The sequence below is a fragment of the Tauraco erythrolophus genome, chromosome 28 (genome assembly GCF_009769465.1).
Source record: "Tauraco erythrolophus isolate bTauEry1 chromosome 28, bTauEry1.pri, whole genome shotgun sequence".
NCBI lineage: Eukaryota > Metazoa > Chordata > Aves > Musophagiformes > Musophagidae > Tauraco > Tauraco erythrolophus.
Window position 1 is genome coordinate 6,296,500 of NC_141492.1, and position 18,814 is coordinate 6,315,313.

General features: G+C 49.6%; 1 protein-coding gene across 1 annotated transcript in view; it reads left to right on the top strand.

The window, feature by feature from the left end:
* Positions 1-4,512: 4,512 nt before the first annotated feature.
* The window catches only part of CELF5 (CUGBP Elav-like family member 5), a 38,082-nt gene continuing 23,780 nt past the window's right edge, over positions 4,513-18,814 (top strand). The window contains exons 1-2 of the mRNA XM_086627601.1: positions 4,513-4,792; positions 12,507-12,589. Coding sequence (XP_086483727.1) covers positions 4,513-4,792; positions 12,507-12,589 — 363 coding nt within the window. The remainder of the gene's footprint in view (positions 4,793-12,506; positions 12,590-18,814) is intronic.

Sequence of the window (18,814 nt, forward strand, 5' to 3'; positions counted from 1 at the left end):
TTCAAGTGTCACATTTCTTTCTCTCAAGCAAGTGAGAGAGAGCATGGGGATACTAGACTATGTCCCAAGGCCAGGTTGCTCGTGCTGTAAGCTTATTCCTGTGTAATATTATAACATAATCTTTTAACACAGTGTTCAGAGACTAAAGGTGATGGGAAGATAAAGAACTTACAAAAAGAAAGAGGTGAAGGAGTAGCAGGTGGTGTAGGTATGAACCCAAGATGCTAGGGATGCTCATTCCTTTTACTTTGTCCCAGCCCTGGAGGAAACAACCATCTCTCTGCACGATGCATGCTCCAAGAGCGTTTGGGGGGCAGAGGGAGGATCCAGCTCAAATCAGCAGAACTTAATATCTTTGCTGATTAAAAACAGGTCCAAACTGAACTTGATCAGCTCAATTGAATATTTCATGGTTCTAGAACTGGACCTTCTCTTAATTGGGAAAGGAAGACTGTGTTCCATTGTTTTCTGGTTAGCTTGCTTTCAAGTGTTGGAAGAAACAGTTTGCAGACAACCCAAACTTTTTGTGTAACAGGCAACAAGGTACTTTTTTCTTTTTCTTTTTTTTTTTTTTAAATCCTCAAAGAACAGCTGCTCTTGATCAGAAAGATATCTGGAATCTTTGATGTTCATTTCCAGTCTACCCACTGTTATAGATGACTTCCGGTCATAAAATCCACAAGCCTTAAAACTTAGTTAATTTTTGGTTTGTCACAGAGTTAAAATATTAAAAAAAATCCACTGATCTTAAATTGGTTGGGATAACAGATATCCAATGAAAGGTAAACAGCAAAGTCTTAGTAAACAAGAGGATGAAAATTTATAGCAAGTTGTACGTGGAGAGGATGATGTTCTCTTAAACTGTTAATCTGTCTTGGAGCTGTTTCCTCTGCAGAACCTTTTCCTCCAGACCAAAAACAATCATATTGTTTTTGGAATGAATTGTGTTTGGAATGAATTAATTCGTTCCAGGAATGAACTTTTATCTTCTTGAGATACTATATTGTTGCTTGGATATTTTCTGCTAGGACAGCCTTAACTAGTCCTTTGGCTCTTCTGCCAGGGGAGCAAATAGGTAAGGGAAGGCGATTGTTTTGAAAGATCTTTCCCCTCGTTTGTTTTTTTTTTTTCTGGGCTGTTGTGAGGATTTCCTGCCTCAAGTGCTGTCTCCTAGGTGACATGGAAATTCAGAGCTCCAGCCTGTATTTTTTCCATTCCTCGATGCCTTTAGGAGCTGGAAGGAAAGTGCAGGCACTCCTAATGCAAAGTGTATCTTGCTGTTCCTGTGTCCTTTGTCAAATTTGGGCCACTGGACCAGACCTGTTCACCTTTTATCTTAAGCTGCCCCTGTCTAAATCCAAACACTTATATGCCACAAGCCAGGAAAATGCAGATGTGTTTAAAGAAAACACCACCTTTAATTTTTCACTAGCAAATGTCTCTTCTGCAGAAGAGACACTTCCTGGACACACAATGTGGTTTTTTTCTAACAGTTTTTTTTTTGAAGTAGTGTCTCAGGTTTGGGCAGAATCTGTTCCTTCATCTGAGAATCATGCATCTGAGCTCTGTGCCCCTTCTAGCTCTCCCTTGCAGCCCCCTCAGAGACAGATGCAACATGTTTCTTCTGCATTGGCAAAGGTGACCTGTCATTTCCCTTTTTCACTCGCTCGGTCCTATGATGGTCTTTTATGTACCCCTTAATCCTGTTACTGTGGTATATAATTCTCTGTCTGACTCTGTAAACTCCAGGATTGGCAGCTGTTCTTTTTCATTTACCAGCAGTATTTTCATGTCTGTTTTTTTCTACTGCAGTCAGTGTGATTATAATACTCCCATTCATGGACTCCAAAAGATAGTGGATATATATCTTTCTTACTAAATAGACATTTTCTACCTGAGGCCTAGAGCAGCTTGTGCTGCAGCAGCTGACATGAAAAAGCAGGCTAGGTGTGGAAAGGTGCTTGAAAACATTACTTGCTTAGCCATGATTTATCCAAGGCGAGGTTTGCTCCTGTTGCGATAAAGGTCTGTTGTTTTTAAGATTGCCTTATCTCTTTGCAGCTGTTTAAAATGAGAACAGCTTGACTTGTCATAGGCTTCCCAGCTGATGCATCTGTGACTTCCAAATAGATGGCAGAACCCTGGCAGTCCCTGCAAGAGATGTAAACAGAAAGTTTGACCAGTGTGGAGAGTTCTGTGGGTTTTTTTTAGGGTGAATTTTAGGAGTGGTACCACCCTCAAACACAAGGCAGCTCTACAGCAAGAGTCTTGATGCTTTGCAATGGCCCCTGGGTTCAGGCCAGGCTGCAAAAAGCTGAAGGCCTTTGTGAGTTCATTTCAGTGAAAAGCCTGCATGCAAATTTCAGGCTCTTGCACCTGCTGGCCCTGAGTAAGTAAGTGTTCTGGCAGCTCCACACACAGGCTGAGACAATAACCAGGGCCGGAGAAAGAAAAGTGCAGAACTGTATCTTGGAGAGGGTTGAGATTCTCTGCTGAGCACAAGAGAGAAGAGGAATGAATCCACAGAGCTTTCCCAGTGAGGGCCAGCGTGTGCCTCTGGTTCTGCAGGGGCAGCTGTCATTCTTGCCATGACTTTAGCCTGGGAGCCAGGTGAGTGCTCATACATGAACAGTGAACAGTACTCTCAGTTCCTGCCTTTGCTCCCTAGGATTGGGACCCCTCTTCTTCCCCTGATAACTCACCCCTTTTTCCTGACCTTTCCTGCACAGATATCAGCATTGAAAGTGCCTGCAGGTACGTCCTGTTGCAGGGGCCTAGAGTCAGCCCTCTTACCTTCCTGGGGAAAACCAAGTGTAACAGATCTGGGTAGTACTTGAGCCCGTGCTCTGGGAGGGGGGCTGTGCGAGCGAGTACGTGGGGTGCGGTGGGGAGAGGGCAGGAAAGAGGATGGGGTGTGGGAGCAGGCAAGAGGGCAGTCTGGTGAATTGGACTGCTTGTGTGGGAGCATGGAGCTGTTGTTACACTGGGTACATGTGCTGGATAGCAAGGTCCCCTCCTCCACTCGCTGCCTCCATCTATCTGAAGGATCCAGGGCAAGATATCAGAAAGTTCCTCGAAGAGAGATTAAGCAAGGGGAAGAGAGGCTGGGTTGTGCCTGCACCACAGTCCTTTGTAAAGCCTCAGGCCTGGTGTGCTCAGCAGAGCTGAGCACCTGGCTCTGCCAAAGCACTCTCTGCAAGCAATTGAGCAAACACACCCCCTCCCTCCTCCCAGCACGAGGGCGCGGAAGTCCATTCATCTTCAGGGACGCTGGGGCAGGATGACAGGCTAAAATGTATGGTGTGACGACAGGAGCTGTGCATGCTGCAGAGGAAATGCCCGGTGGGATATGAAGGCAGTGTGTGGCTGTGGGCAGCAGAGCTGGCTTGGGCTGCATCCCTGCAGCTGCGCCACTGAGGGCAGCTGCTTCTGGTGGAGCACGAGCTCTGGGTGTGCTGTGCCTCAGCATCACCATGGTGTAACAGAGGTGGAGCAGAGATGAAGCAGCCTGGGCCCCCTGGCCTGTGTTGCTCAGAGCACTGACATCCCCTGCTGCCTCACATCATCTGTCAGAACTGGAGAATCTGGTGGCAGAGCAATCCACATCCTCGCGTGAGTCAGATCTGACCCTGGTAGCGATAATGGCTCTTCATCGTGGATATGTGGCCAGCTTCTGACCATCTGGCACAGTCTGAATGGGACATAGTGGGAAATGCCTCTGCCAAGCCACAGTTAGGAGGGAGCTGAGCTTCTCAAAGTAAAGGGGGCTTTGCACACAAGGGCCTGAGGCAGAGAGGCCTAGCCAAGGTTGTAGAGGGGCCACATATCGCTTCCCATTGCAGCTAAGCACCCTCCAGGACCAGTGCCTGTGCTGACTGCTCTGTTGCAGTTTCTTTGCTTTGGGAGAGGGCTGTGTTAGGAAATTTTCTGCTTTAAGTAGTTTCTTTTCCTCCAGACCCTGGTGCTGAGATACGGAGAAAAAGGGGTCAAACACTGATTTCTGTCAGGGGTGTGGAAAGGCACTCCGCCTTGTCTTTTGTTAGCCGTGCAAGAGCAAGCTCTTATTTTGGAAGAAGCTCTAATGCCTAATTTTCTGGCAGCTGACGACAATTTGAGCTTCTGATATAAGTACCAAGTCCTACAAATAACACCTCCCGGCCCTGCTGAGCACAGGGCGCCCATTCGCAGGTGCTTAGAGCTCTCCTCCTGGCTCGCACGAGCACGTCGCTTCTCTTGCCCCGGAGAGACAGGCGCTGCCGCCTCCTCGGCCCTCGGGGCGCAGCCGGAGCGGCCCTGCCTCCGCGCCCGCGGCTCTCCGCGCCCGCGGGCCCCCGCGCCCCTCCCGGGAGCACCCTGCGCCGCCGCCCGCGGGCCCCCGCGCCGCCGCCCGCGGGCCCGCAGGGGGCGCTGCGGCGCGGCTCTTTGTGGCGCCGCGGCGGCGGCGCTGGCGGCGGGGCCGTTCCGAGCCGCGCTGCCTCCCCCGTCCGCCCGCAGCCGCGCCGGGCGCGGGGCATGGCCAGACTCACCGAGGGCGAGGCGAGGAGGCAGCCGCCGCCGCTCCCGCTCCCGCCAGCGCCGCAGCCGCCGCGCCGAGCCTCCCCCATGAGCAGCAGCGGCGGCGCGGAGCCTCCCGCGCAGCCCGACAGCATGAAGGACCTGGATGCCATCAAGCTCTTCGTGGGGCAGATCCCGCGCAACCTGGAGGAGAAGGACCTCAAGCCGCTCTTCGAGCAGTTCGGCAAGATCTACGAGCTCACCGTGCTCAAGGACCGCTACACCGGCATGCACAAGGGTGAGCCCGGCCCCGCACGGCACGGTCCGCTCCCCGGGGCGCGCACAAAGGGCGGCGGGTCCAGCCGTCCCCCGCCCGCCCTCGGGTCGGTCCTCGCGTGACCCCCCGCGACGTGGTGCCGCTGCCCCTCTGGCGAGGGCTCGCGCACCCTGACCCGCTGCATCCCCGGCACCCGCGGGCGGGGGTCGGCACCGTGGCCCGGGTGGGGTTCGGCGTCCCCAGACCGGAGCCCCGCGGAGCCCGGCCGCGCCCACGCAGCCCTCCTGCCCCGGCACCCCGCCGCTAGTCCAGGGCCTGGCGCCCGTCGCGCCAGTGCGCGGGGTGCCGTGACAAAGGCGCCGGTGCGCGGAGTGGGGCAGACTGGGGCTGAAACGGGAGCCCTCGGTGAGCGGCCGGCCATCCGCCCCGTGCCCTCAGACCTCCTCCCGGCACGGGTACGGCGCTACGGTTTTAAAATCCGCCTAACAATATCGGCCGCAAATCTGCTGTTGCCAGTGGTGCTTGGGATGGATGAGCGGGGCCTTCTTGATGATGGATTGGGGCAGATGGAGGGGTCTTTCTTTGCTGAAAGACCTTTAGTGGATGCTAAAAAGTTTGAGTAGGCTTGTTCAGCTGCACTTGTTGTATTTGAAAGCTGTATATTGAAAAGCTGTCGCGTTCAGGACATCAGCTGCCTTCTGTGAAGTGGTTCTAGCCCACCCCCAGCAGGTGTTTGGGGTCTTGTGATCACCACAGCTCCAACCATGAATTCACGGAGGCCGTTGCTGTGTGAGAGAGTGATGGAAGCACCCGTCCCTGGCACATGTGGAGCAGGCCTGTGGGGAACCTACAGTAAGCCCCTTGAAAGCTGTCAGTGTTCAGCTGGGCCGCTGTGCCCTAAAATGATTCATGACGGGGTCACGTGTTGATGCACACTGGAGGGAGTGAGTTGCATTCAGTCCTGACACCTCTGGTTTCAAATTTAGGAGGAAAGGTAAGAAAAACTGTCAGTGCCATTGCAACTTGGACTGTTCTAGGCTGAACAGAGAGAGAAGGGGGCAACAGAAAAACAGGTTTATTTTCAAACAAAAGTCCAAATCTAACCTCAGCACAAAAGGAAAGCACTTCCTCCTTGAGGCCTGTGGGAGCTGGGCTGGCTTGAATTTAGCTGAAGAAGTATGTCTGATTGGGACTTCGGAACCTACATGCCCGGTACTTGTGTGTCTGTGTGTGTAAGGGACTGAGTCCAAACCTGCTACCATCTGACCGTGAGTTGCCAGGTTTCAAACCCAGTGAGGAGGAGAATGGGCCTGAGGCAATAAACAATCGCACATTTCATTTCAGTTGGCATATTAAATATAGACTGTGTGCTCTGAGGTCAGGTTCCAGGCAGGAGACAGATTCTAGGGATCTGCCACTTAGATATGGAAATTAGAGGGGGCAGCACTGGTATCAGCCAGATCTGTGTGACATTAATTTGCTGCTAAATGCAGGATTCCTGCCGCAAAATAAATATATCCCTTTGGTTTTGACATTTTTGAGTAGATGCAGGTGTTGGTCAGGGGTTGTTGGTGCTCTGTTCTGTTCAGAAAAAGCTGCTGAGATGTGTAGGTTCTTCCGGTGACTATTGTACTGTAATTTCCACACCCTTTCACGTTCCTTTGCCCGCCCCCTCCCCAGTCTATCCCCCTTCTCTGTTTTGTACAAAGTGAAAGGTTGGGATTCCTTTCCGGGTGGCATGGGTTTACATGTGGACCCTCAACCTGGTTTGGGTATAGGCAATATACCTATCCAAAGAAGTCATTCTTCCACAAGGATGTGGGAGGGGTTTAGCATGCCCCTACATGCTAAAGAAGAAAGACCCACAGTCCGGCCAACCCTGACCCCAGCCTTCCCCTCCCATTTTATCAGGTCTGGCTGCATTGGCTTAGGCTCCATGCAAGAAGGCCAACCTGGCTAGGAGCCGCTGCTCTCGCCCCTCTCATTGCCGTCAGCAGGCCTGCAGGGTACCAGGCCTGACCCAGAAGCTGCAGGGAAGGCTTTCGCGGATGTGGATAACTGCACTCATTCCTGTGCCATACAGAAGCCATGATCTTTCTGGGGCGGCTGTAACAGCAGATTCAGTTTTCTCTCCCCACATTCCTTGGTCTGCAGTGAGAGCCAGTTGACAGCTCACATGCAGCTTCCATCTGCTTTTTCCCTTTCTTTCCCTAAATGGGGAGAAGCAGTTGTGTCAGAAGCCAGCAGTGCTGGTAAAGCCCAACAGCTCTTCTTGCAATCCCTTGCGGCTTGACATAGATCTGAGAAGCTGCCTCTGCCCCCAGGGAGGAAGGAAGGGTGGAAAAGGGCTGCCAGGGACAGGAGGGTGTGAATTAGGCTGCAGAGTCCGAGAGCCCAAGAGCTAGCTAGGGCTGTCCTGTATGGGTGCTGAGAACTGATGAATTCACTGGAGGCAGAGGAGGATCTTACAGACCTGCTGGAAACACAAGCACCGTTATGAAATGGTTTTGTTGGTGTCTGACTATTCATGTCTCAGCAGCTTGACTACCGGTAGTTGATGCTGTTCCAGCCTCCTAATATTATTCATGAGGCAGTTTTTCTGTTTATGTTAATCACAGATACATTTGCATGTTAGTTGCTGTGTTTGTCTTAAAGCTGATATTTTCATGGGAAGAGCAGGGAGGCGTTTGAACAGGCTTTTGGAATGGGTCAGAGGAGACTGAGCAGGGAGAGTCAAGTGAAAATTTTTGGCCTTGTGTTCCAGGATTGGGCAGAAGGCGGTTCCTCCGTGAGTGTCAACTATGCTCTCCTGGATGGATTTACTATCAGTGCCCATGTTAAGGAAAGTGGAGAGATTATGGAGTTTGAGATACTAAACTGAACTGCAGGGGAATGGGAGGGACAGGAGCAGTCCTCTCGCAGGGCATGTGGAGAAGCGTACAGTGTGTGGACAGATGGGTGGCTTTTCCAAAGGGCAACGAGGCAATAACAACCTCAGCCTAACTTGCCTCACTGGCAGCTGAGTTTTGACTCAGCTTCTGCAGGCTTGTAGATAAGCTCCCTGATGACTCTATGCTTCCCCTGCTGAAGTATTTGATGTGATTTCTAATGCTAAGCTGAATCTAGAGACCCCTCTCTTCTGCAAACTGACAGCCTTTTCTTGCTCAAGGCTTTAGACTGCTGATGTCTGGAGTAATGTTTAGGATCTGAAGGGACTGTAAATCCCGGAGTCAATGTGTGGTTTGTAGGGAGGATCAGGCACAGAATGTCTTTTTTTTTTTTTTTTCCCACCCCCCTGCAGTCTCTTGCAAGGGAAACTAGGCTGGGTTCTGCTTACACAGAGCTGGAAACCCTCCTGGAGCCAGTGGGAGTAGGGTGGCATCACCCGACACTAAGGGGACATACAGGTTCTTTTAGGGATCTTTGACAGAATGATGTCAGCACTAAGTCGTAGTTACACTTAAAGCTTTATTTTCTTAACGGAATTTGTTATTAGAATGGCACAGGATTTCTACAAGCAGAATCACTACAGTACAATCTGTAAGTAGTGTAATACAGAGTTTATAATACAGCTTCTGATTTCTAATCACCTGGACTCCCTGCAGATCGGGTCAGATTTTAATACGTGGTTTGCTCTGTCAATATAACAATCATAATCTAGATTTGAAAATCATATAATGAAGATGAGTCACTCAGTCTGCGGAGGAAGCAAACGATGGTGGAGGCGTCCCTGAGCACTGGGGTCACAGCTCTCACTGTCCAGCGGCAGCTCTGGTCCAAGTTCCTCCATTTAGGACTTGGAGTGGCTTGATTATAGACGGTGCTCTGGGTGCTGTTACGCTTCCCTGTTCTGGGGCTGGATCATCAGCACCACCTGGCTGGCCTGGTGCCTGAGACCTTCAAGGCCAGCACTTTTGAACACCCTGAGCACTTTTGAACACCATCTCGCATGTCTCAGCAGGCATGACTGTCTTGGTATTAGAAGTGCCCAAAGGGGCGTGAGCCTGTCGACCTGAATTTGCTGTTAACTAAAGCAGGAAGTGTGGAAGCGAGAAAACCTCATGAGAGCGATGGACCCCTTTGCACCTCTGTGGACATGTCACTGTTGAGTGGATCTCTGGGTGATTCTGTCAGACTTGAAGTTTTAGGAGCCTGAAGAGCCCGCAAAGGCATGGTGAGCAGGGTCCTGTTACAGCATGAAAACCTTTCCCAGCAGGAAAAACATGGCTTCTCATGAGCCTCCAGTACTTCTGTAAGCTTCAGGCATTTGAGCGAAGGCAGGGGACAAGCGCAGGCAGTGGAAAATGCCTGGTGCTTCAGTTGCTTGCTGTATCCTAAGGAGTAACTGAAGAGTTAGTTTGCAAGAGATAACATCTCTTCAGGAAGGAAGATTCTTTTTCCCAAATATTTGTTTACACAATTAGGCTGTGTGTAGTGTTTCTGCAGAAGCTCTTTCTGATGAGTACTTTGCGAAGATAATAGGATTGACTCCTGCATCCTACCTCCAAAAGCTACAAAAGGAGAGGCCTGTGGAGGCCTCTGTCTGTGGAGGACAGTAATCATGTTTTCCAAAGGATGTAGCTGACTTCTTCAGCTCTGTCCTTTCCACAGCCAGTACAGCCTCCCAGATTCCTGCCATTTGGGAAACAGGAATGAGATGAAATGAATGAGCTGGATGTCCTGAAAGCTTAGATTCATGGGCGGGGAGGAGGGATGGAGGAGTGGACAGAGCTGTCCTGTGCCCATAGACTTGTTTGTCCCAGTCCATCCTGGACACAGCTGTTGTTAGAGGCTGCCCAAATGCTGTTTCATGCTTGAGTGAAGGGAGGGGAGTACAGGCTGGCTCCTGTTGAGCAAGTGTCCACATCCTTGAAAAATAGAGCAGCAGCAAGAATTGGCCAGGGAGTGAAGCAGAGGTTTGAGTGAGGCATCTTCAGGTTCCATAGCTGCAGATTCCATAGCTTCCAGAGGCTGCTACTTCTTGCTACAGATACCCAAGCACCTAAAAGATGAACAGTATTTTGGGCTGCCTTTGCTGTAGGGAAGAGAAGGACCAGAGGGTTCTAGGGAGAGGATTCGTGGTACTTTTTTGGATTGGTGCTGGTCGATGTAGGTGTTGCTGGACTTTACAAATCTCCGATCTCGCATGATGACAGTATCTTGTGAAATAACTCACTATCCCTGTGTGAGGAGTGTCTCTCCTTTATCCCCACTAAATGATGCACCTTTGTCCAGTCCTCATTTTGTTCTTGTCCTTCCATGGACTGAGGTTTTTGAGCCTGCCAGTGTGCACTACCTCAGTTTCAATGTTCCTGAGCACTGGAATTAGAACTCAGGGACTGGGATTGAGTGCTTAACTCGGCAGGTAGCTTCGTGTAGGCTTACTGTTAGAAATAGGGTTTGGGCTCTCTGGTTATACAGGTGCTTTTGAGGCTTTTCCTAATGCTTGAAATGACAGCAGGATGTGAGGGGAGATTGAAAGCAAAAGGGTGATTCGCCCCACAACAAAGCGAACTGCCTTTGCCATGAGAAGTGAAGGTTACCTGTATGCTTCCTTGTCTCATCGCATTTGTTAAATTATCTGGCGATCCCAGATCTGGCCTTGGTGCCACATTCTTGGTTCAAAACCTGGGCAATAAGGAGCTTTAATTATCTGTTAGAGATATTTAATACTTGTGCGCTGTTTGTGGAGGGATTTTTTTTTACCTAGCAAGACCTGTGAGAACAGATGTGATTTCCTTAGCTGAAGCAACTTATTTGAGTTGGGATGGAAGAACAGCATGATCTTGTTGCCATGGGTTGGGATTGTCCTGAGCAGCTGACTTCTGCGTGGCCTAAAAGTGTTGTGTACCATGGAGTCACTCTGGGGCGGAAGGGAGAGATCCAGACAGCCCCTGTCCTGCATCCACCTTTGGATCCATGGAGAGCTGAAGCAGTTTTGGAGTACCCCAAGCCAGGCGCAAGAAGGTGGGGGCAAAAGAACAGGCCTCTCTATTTGGGCCATAACAATGCATCTGCCGCCCCAGTACGGCAACGTAGATGTGGACATTTAGCAACAAGCTGAAGGGACGTGTCCTGCCTTTGCTTAGGGTGTGAAATGACACTGCGAATAGGAGGAGAATGAGTGAGGGGGTCAGGTGCATTCTAGCATTGGAGTCTATTCTCCAGTGCTTTGCCCATCCTCATCTGAAACAACTCAAGTGACGGAGCTCCAGGCATTTCCCTGGGGAGATTGTTCCACAGTCTAATAAATCTCTCTCTGCTAGGAAATGTTTCTTGATAACCAGCCAAATTTTTCCTTCACTGAGTTTCATTTGATTATTCTTACCATCAGAGCAACCAAAAATGATCCCTCTTCTTCCTGGAGAGGTTACAATTCCTCCCCTTTCTCTTGACTCAAGTGTTAGGCTAAGATGTTGAGTCAAATCTTGACCAAGAATGTCAGAATCAGGCATTTTCTGTGTGCTTTTCATCTTGATTCTTAAGTTGACTCTCATGTTGCTGTTCTCTGTATTTCCCTTGTCATGCAGATGTATATCTCTGTGTGTTTATGTGCATTGTATGGGTGTATGTATGGCACAGAAGGCCAGGCCTCTCCTTCTGTAGCTTTCCATGATTCTGTGAATCTGGATCATGAGCTTTCATATGAACCTAAAAGCCCAGACGTTTTCCTCTTTCCTTGTTTTTTTTTTTTTTTTTTAGTATCAATAATCATACTGGTCCTTGCATCTCCTGTGATCCCTGTGTTTTGGGCTGTTTCTCCCACAGGCAACATTAGCTTCCATTTTACTCTCTTGTTGTTTCTCACCTTGTTCAACACGTGTTTCAAATCTAGTTGATTCGCTGGGACCCTTTTCCATGACTTCAACAGACCTCGGAGAGGCCTGCAAGTCCTTTAATGTTGTTTCTTTGTCTTTTTCCTTGGAGTCTTCGACACATCCAAATTACATAACATTTACATCTTTAATTTGCAAGCCTCCCCTTGCCCCACCCTGTAAAAAAGTCAGGTCTCGCACATGGGCTGTCCTAGCCACCTCCTCTGTACCTGAGCAGCAATGTTGGGGTGGAGGTCTGCTGTTACTAAAGAGGAACGCTGTGTCCATGGGCATCTGCAATTGCATCCAAAGCAGCGTGGGCAGCAGGTCAAGGGAGGTGATTCTGCCCCTCTGCTCTGCTCTCCTGAGACCCCCCCCTGCAGTGCTGTGTTCAGCTCTGGGAACCCCAACACAAGAAGGACGTGGAGCTGTTGGAGCAGATCCATAAGAGGCCACGAAGATGATCCAAGGCCTGGAGCACCTCTGCTCTGGAGACAGGCTGAGAGAGTTGGGGCTGTTCAGCCTGGAGAAGAGAAGGCTTCAAGGACACCTTCCAGCAGCTTTCCAGTACCTAAAGGAGGCCCACCAGAAAACCAGAGAGGGGCTTTTTGCAAGGGCGTGTAGTGACAGGACAAGGGGCAATGACTTTAAACTGAAAGAGGGCAGATTTCAATTAGATCTGAGGAAGAAATTCTTCCCTGTGAGGGTGGTGAGGCACTGGCACAGGTTGCCCAGAGAAGCTGTGGCTGCCCCATCCCTGGCAGTGTTCAAGGCCCGGTTGGAGGGGGCTTTGAGCAACCTGGTGTAGTGGAAGGTGTCCCTGCCTGTGGCAAGGGTGCTGGAACTAGATGATCTTTAAAGTCCCTTCCAACCCAAACCATTCTATGGTTCTAACTTGACACTTGCTGTATCCACTGCAGGTTGTGCGTTCCTCACGTACTGTGCCAGAGACTCTGCCATCAAAGCCCAGACAGCACTGCATGAACAGAAGACTTTGCCAGGGGTAAGTCCCAGTGAATTGTGCCTAGAGCTCATGCTATGGGCAGGTGAATGGGGGATCGTCAGGGGAGGGAGTGAGAGTGAGAAGTGCCTTAGATTAATTTTTGTGCTTGTGAAAGAGAAGTGTGGTTTTAGGGTTAGAACAGGGATGTGGGACCCAAAGCACAGCACTGCTCTTCACAGAGCTGCTGCTCTTTTCTCTACCTTGCCAAGGCTGCTCCATGTAACTCCAGCCAAGCCTGTTTTTGTGCTGCTGGTCTCTGTGGTGTGACATGACATCTTCAACTATCTGTCCCTGTCACCAGGGAGCTGTGGGCTTTGGGGTGAAGTGCATGGGCCCAGCCTGCACAGTGGGCATGCTGGAAAGCTGATAGGAGACAAGACAAGGTGCCAGATGCTTTTTCTCCAAGTGTGCAGAACTTCCTGGTGCATTCACTCCTAGTCTGCCATTGCCCTGCAGTGTGCCTGGGCAATTTGTTGGGTCGCTCCGTGCAGGACTCAAAATGACTTCTAGTGCAGTGACTGAGTTGGATCAGCTTCTCAGAAGAAAAAAAATACACTTGTCACATCCCATTGTTTGGAAGAAAAATGGGTTGTATAAGTGAAACCAAGACTGCTGAACTAGCTGTGGTCTGTTCGTGGGTCCTGCTCGCTCCACAGCTGGTGTTGGAAGCAAAGTGCAGTAGGGATCGCAGGAGACCTGGCACTGTGGAACAGGTCCCTCCTCGCAGGGAAGTCTTCTGCCTCCCTGGGACCTGTTGATGAGCTGAAAGGCGTGCTGAATTGTTGCTGTTCCCATTTTGGTATGATTTGAGAGCTTTGCCTGGGCAGTTCCCTTGCTGCGCTGAAGGGGTTGATCAGGCTTGTTGGAAGGATTCATTTGGAGGTGAGTAGGCGGAGGAGTTAGATACTTACAGACAGAACCTCGCAGGAGGCCCCGTGGGCTCAAGGCAACAGAATAATTAATGTAAACCAGGGGTCTCTGGAGAGAGGTTAGGAATTCTTAACCATAACATTTCCTCTTTAATCCATGCAGGTCCAAATAGCTTCCCTCACCTCTCCCAGTGCCCCTAAAGAACTCCACAGGCACACATCCTTTTCCAAATTTGTTTACCCGTGCTCCTTTTTTGCATAGGCCTGTGTTGGCATTTGAGGGCCGGAAAACACCAAACTTAATTACCACTTAATAGGATCTTTACTGTTTCAGGTTATCCCAGGGCAGCAAGGAGGAAGAGTGCAGATAACCAGGTGCTCAAATACTGTTTGAGTTAGTTCTGTGTGCGGGGAAAAGGTCAGCCTTTCAGGCTAAAGCATTGTAATCTTCTGCGTGTGTTGATCCAGGGCAGAATTCACAGAGTCTATAAGAACAAGTCAAAGGATTGAGGAGCAGCTGTGATGAGTCATGGTACAGTGCTGTAACACAATGGAGAAGACAGACGTGTCTCTACCTAGTACCTGTAGAGAGCCTCTGAGAGGTTACTCGTGAGGCTTGGTGGAATCAAGGCAATCTCAGTTTTGCTGCAGTTCTACGTTGGGAGTCTGCTGCATGTTTCGCTATGTTCTCTATTCTTTGTGCTTTCAGTGCTTATAGAGTGCTGCATGGAGTAGTATTTAAAGCAGCAATTTATCTGTGATGTGGTCATCTAAAGGCTTTTTATGTTAAGAGAGGTGTAAGAAACTGCTTGGGAACAGTAAGAAGTCTGTGCTAGCTGAGTACTTTCGAACATGTTTGTCTGGAGACAGTTAATGAGCAATGTGGTGTAATTAAGCTTCAGGATTAAGATGAAGATGAGCTATGCTGCCTTTGGAACTGTCTGTTTCAGGCTGGCAATATACTACTTCATCACATCTAGTTTCTCTTTTGGAAAGTCCCTCAATGACCAAGAAGGCAGGATTCTCTCTCTTTGGTCGTTTTAGTGGTCATTTAGACATGGTTACTGCCAGAGTGGAACAGACCTCCGTCCTGATGAGCGTAGAGTTGGTCTTGGCGTGGATCAGGGCTGGGCAACCTGAGGTAGCTTTCAGCCCTGTTTTCGTAGCCTGGTTTGCTTGTGTCTGTGTAATATCAGACACATCAGTGTCATCCGTTCCTCTGACCCAGCTGATCACAGAGAATACTCTGGAAATGAGTCACAGGCAGGAGTGCTAGGTAACTGATTGTTTCCCTCTTTTGGGAACAAGGCTGTGAAATTTCGTCTCTGTATGCTCACATCTAGATCATCTTCTGACGAACTCTGTGGCAAAGCCTGTCACCAGAAATATAGTGAGGACCCTAGCATAGGACAGAGAACAGAACATACTGGACCACACCACTGGGATTTCAGTAAATGGGCCGTAGCTTGGTAAACAAGCGACTGCTTGTACATTTTACCCATTTGCTATCTCTTTATTGCACATAGCAATGGCAGGAAGAAAGTTTTAAGAGTGTATGACATCAGTGTAGGGTGACACAAACTGTCACCAAATGTATGACCAAGCATCAGCATGTTTAGAGACAGCAGAGGATCAAACTGGCATAGAAAGGATCTGTTGGTAATCCTACACTTGCCATTGTATCGCAAAGCAGCCGTAGATGCCACAAACACCCAAGTACCTTCTTTTGTTGGTCTCAACAGACATGAACCTGGATAGACACAAGTGGCTTGCTTAGTCTAGACTGGTGATTTGGTAAGGAAACGCTTTTATATGGTTTCTGGTAGATCCTTAGGCTATGATCAGGCAGCTGCAGCAGGACTTCTGGGTTCTCTTCCAAGTCCGTCAGTGGGTAGGCCCGTGCCCAGAACGGTGTTCCTTAGGCCCTCCAGGTCTGATGCTAGTGATGTCGGCCCGTCTAAGAATGCTGCCACGTTGTCCTGCAGGGCCATACCTGCAGTGTAGCTTTCCTGAGGTTTTATATTTATATTGTAGGTTTCCACATAAGTCAATAGGAATCACCATGGTCTCTATTTGCTTTTATGGCAATTCTGGCAAGTTTTCCTTTTGGGAGATAAAAATTCTTGTTTATTTTTAAATTGAGGGTTGTTGGATGTATGGTATCTAAATAGAATTTAGACTCATAAAACCCTATTTTTTGACAGTGAGGCTTGGCGTCTTTTTTGGAAGGTAGACAGATTTTTGGCTTTCACACCCTTTTGTAAGGGCTAGTGTGCTCAGGGTGTAAAGCAAGAGGACTGTCAGCTGTATATTGTGTTATGGCAATGGCTTTAAACTGAAAAAGGGTAGATTTAGATTAGATCTAAGGAAGAAATTTTTCATTCAGAGGGTGGTGAGGCACTGGAACAGGTTGCCCAGAGAAGTTGTAGATGCCCCATCCCTGGAAGTGTTCAAGGCCAGGTTGAATGAGGCTTTGAGAAACCTGGTGTAGTGGAGGGTGTCCCTGCCCATGGCAGGGGAGTTGGAACTAGATGATCTTTGAGGTCTGTTCCAACCCAAACCATTCCATGATTCTATGATTCTATCTAAAACACCTGTGTTGCCTTCAGAGCTAGCAAATTGCTGTCGGTCTGGGAGTAACAAATGCATGAATCTTCCTTTGGGGAAGGAGGGATGGAGCTTCCTAGAACAGAGAGGTCAAAGTGAATCCTTGGTGAATTAGCAGAAGTGTCTGATCACCCAAGCTTGCTAAGGAGCTTCAAAGAATGCCAAGTATCTACACCCTTGCTGTCAGCTGGGGTAAGCGGGAAGAATGCCCTGCCCTGTGGCTGGGTGGGCAGGGACCCTGCTTCCACATGCCGTGGTGTGGATGGTCTCCTGTGCACCTCGGCACAGCCACAGGGCTGGCACGCAGTGAAACAGGTTTGCCCATCACCTCGGTCGGTGTACGTGACAAGTGGGAAGCTCATCACGCGTAGCTTACAGTGGCTCGTGCTGTGCAGCATATAGACAGTGCCAGCATTGTGGCCAGCTCTCTGCTCAGCACCACCTCCTAGCCAGCCTCACACATTCCTGCTCTCGGGCCTTCACAGGACTTTCTGCATCCCGCATGTGCAAGGATCCTGTTTTGTGTTCCCCAGTTTTGCTTCCTGGGGAACTGCACAATTAAGTCTGTCTTAGTCCCAGTAAAGCAGTTTGATGGGCTCCAAAGACTCAACAGAGATGGAGACATATCTGCCTGAGGAACAAAACAGAAACCAGCTCCCTCTGTGGCCTGAGTCCACAGGGCTTGAGGAAAGACACACAACCCATGGAGGCTGAAGAGAGGTGTAATCTTTGGATCTGAAAAGCAGAGAGGCAATCAAGCCCTTACTCTTCTTCCTGAATCTGGTGTCCTCTTCAGCTGCCGGCCAGCCTAGCTGCGCAGTGTTTCACCTTCTCCCCACTCCCTGGCTCATTCCTCCCTGGCTCGGTGAAACGGTGTTATATCTCAATAATCCATGCCTTTGATTCGTGATTGTGCCTTCACTTTGCTGAGTTCTGAAAGGAATTGGAGAGGTTATTAATGACACGCCGTGATCACACACCAAGTTAAAGCCACTCGCTAAGTGAAATTTGAGGGAAAAGCAGCCAGCTTTTCAGTATTTTGCAGAAACGCTTTGTGTCTCTTTTCATTTGCAGCCAGACAGTTGCAAATTACATAAAATTGCTCCTGAAGAAGAAGGGGAAGAAGAATAGAGGGAGGAAGCGGAGGGGGGAGGTTTAAAAAGTAATTCTTCTGGCAAGGTACAGTTACAGTTTTATTTCTATGCAGAACAAAGAAGGGCTTGCTGAAAGGTAGGCAAGTAAGTGGCAGAAATTGGTATTGATCCAAGCTGGGAATATGGGCAGTTTAAGAGCAGTGCTGGGGGTACTGAAATGTGGCTGCATCAGGGGGAGAACTCATGGATGCAGTGACAGCTTGGGAACACACGGACACAGGAATGGAAAATTACAGAGAACAGCAGTGTTAGAGCAGAAAGAGACTCTGGGAATGCACCAGGGGTTGAGATGCTGCAGCACTCACTCAGATGGCTGGGCACAAGGATTAGTGCAGAGACCCAGTGTAGCCTGAGCAGAGGGCATCCCTCTGGCAGGCTGTCTCCTGTGCTTCCAGGAGCAAGGGCTCACTGTGGGCCATCTGTCAGGATCCACAGCCTGTGATGATAGAAGGGAGCACAAGTGACTGGAGAGGTTTTGGTAGAGGGGCTAAAGGGTCTCATTCTCCCCTCCCCTTTGTGTGGTACCAGTGCTGGTGTGAAGCCAGTCTGGATCAGTATTTCTGAAAATTTCTTCCTGTGAATGCTACAAGCGTTGCAGCTGGCAAGGCTGGGAGACGTGTGAAGGAGTGGAGTAGGGGGCCTGAACGTTTGGTTGGGGGCTGAACCTGGGCTCTGCTTGTTAATCTTTGAGGTGGCCTCTGTGGTTTGAACCTTTGGGCAAGGCAGGGTGGAGAAGTTTTTCCCATGTCCATCCTGCAGGTTTGATAGACAATGTCAGTGAATTCATGAGAGCCATGCAACATTCTCAGTAGGAGGTAGTGATAAAGAGAGCACATCAAGGCTGTCTCATTGAAATGGCAGCACCAGGACTTGAAGGTACTGGGCTAAAGCAGCCCCTGGGCAAGGAGCAACGGAAGTGCCTGTTCACTGCAGACAGAATTGCGAGTGCTTATGCTGGTGGGGGTTTGGCTTAAGGGACTGATCACTAGCAGTAAGGCAAGGCAGCAGCCCTACCAAGTACATACCCTGAAGAGGCAGGGGGAGAGCGAGCTGCCAAGGCAAACATTGGCTCCTGCTGCCAGGAGGGAATTGTTGATCAGCCCAGAGAAGAGATGGTTCAGGGGGTTCTTATGTTGGTACTGGGAATCAGGCCATTTTCATGGGCGTGTCATACACTGGGAACTCCTGTTGCCTCTGGCGGAAACTTGTTGTCCTAGCACCTGTAGAAAAGGATTTAAGAAAGTTGACACTTTCCTCTTCTCACCTAAAAGCTCCTTTGACCTTCAGTGGCACTAATCACAAGTGACAAGAAGAGATCAGGGCAACAGGGAAGGTCGTCTAATGTCCTCCTTGATGCAGTGCCCTGTGGTGCACTGAAACATCAAGGAAGGAGCCCCATGAAGACAGACTGACCGTGGAGTCCTGAGAGATTGCACTTAAATGCGTCCGCCCAACAGCCATGTATGTGACAGGCGCTGTAATTGCCATGTTGGGCTGGCCTCCCTGCTGGTTGTCTGATGTTAATGCACAGTAATGGTACCGTCACTTCCATAAAGATACCGGGGAGATCCAAAGGCTTTCTGAGTCATGGCAGT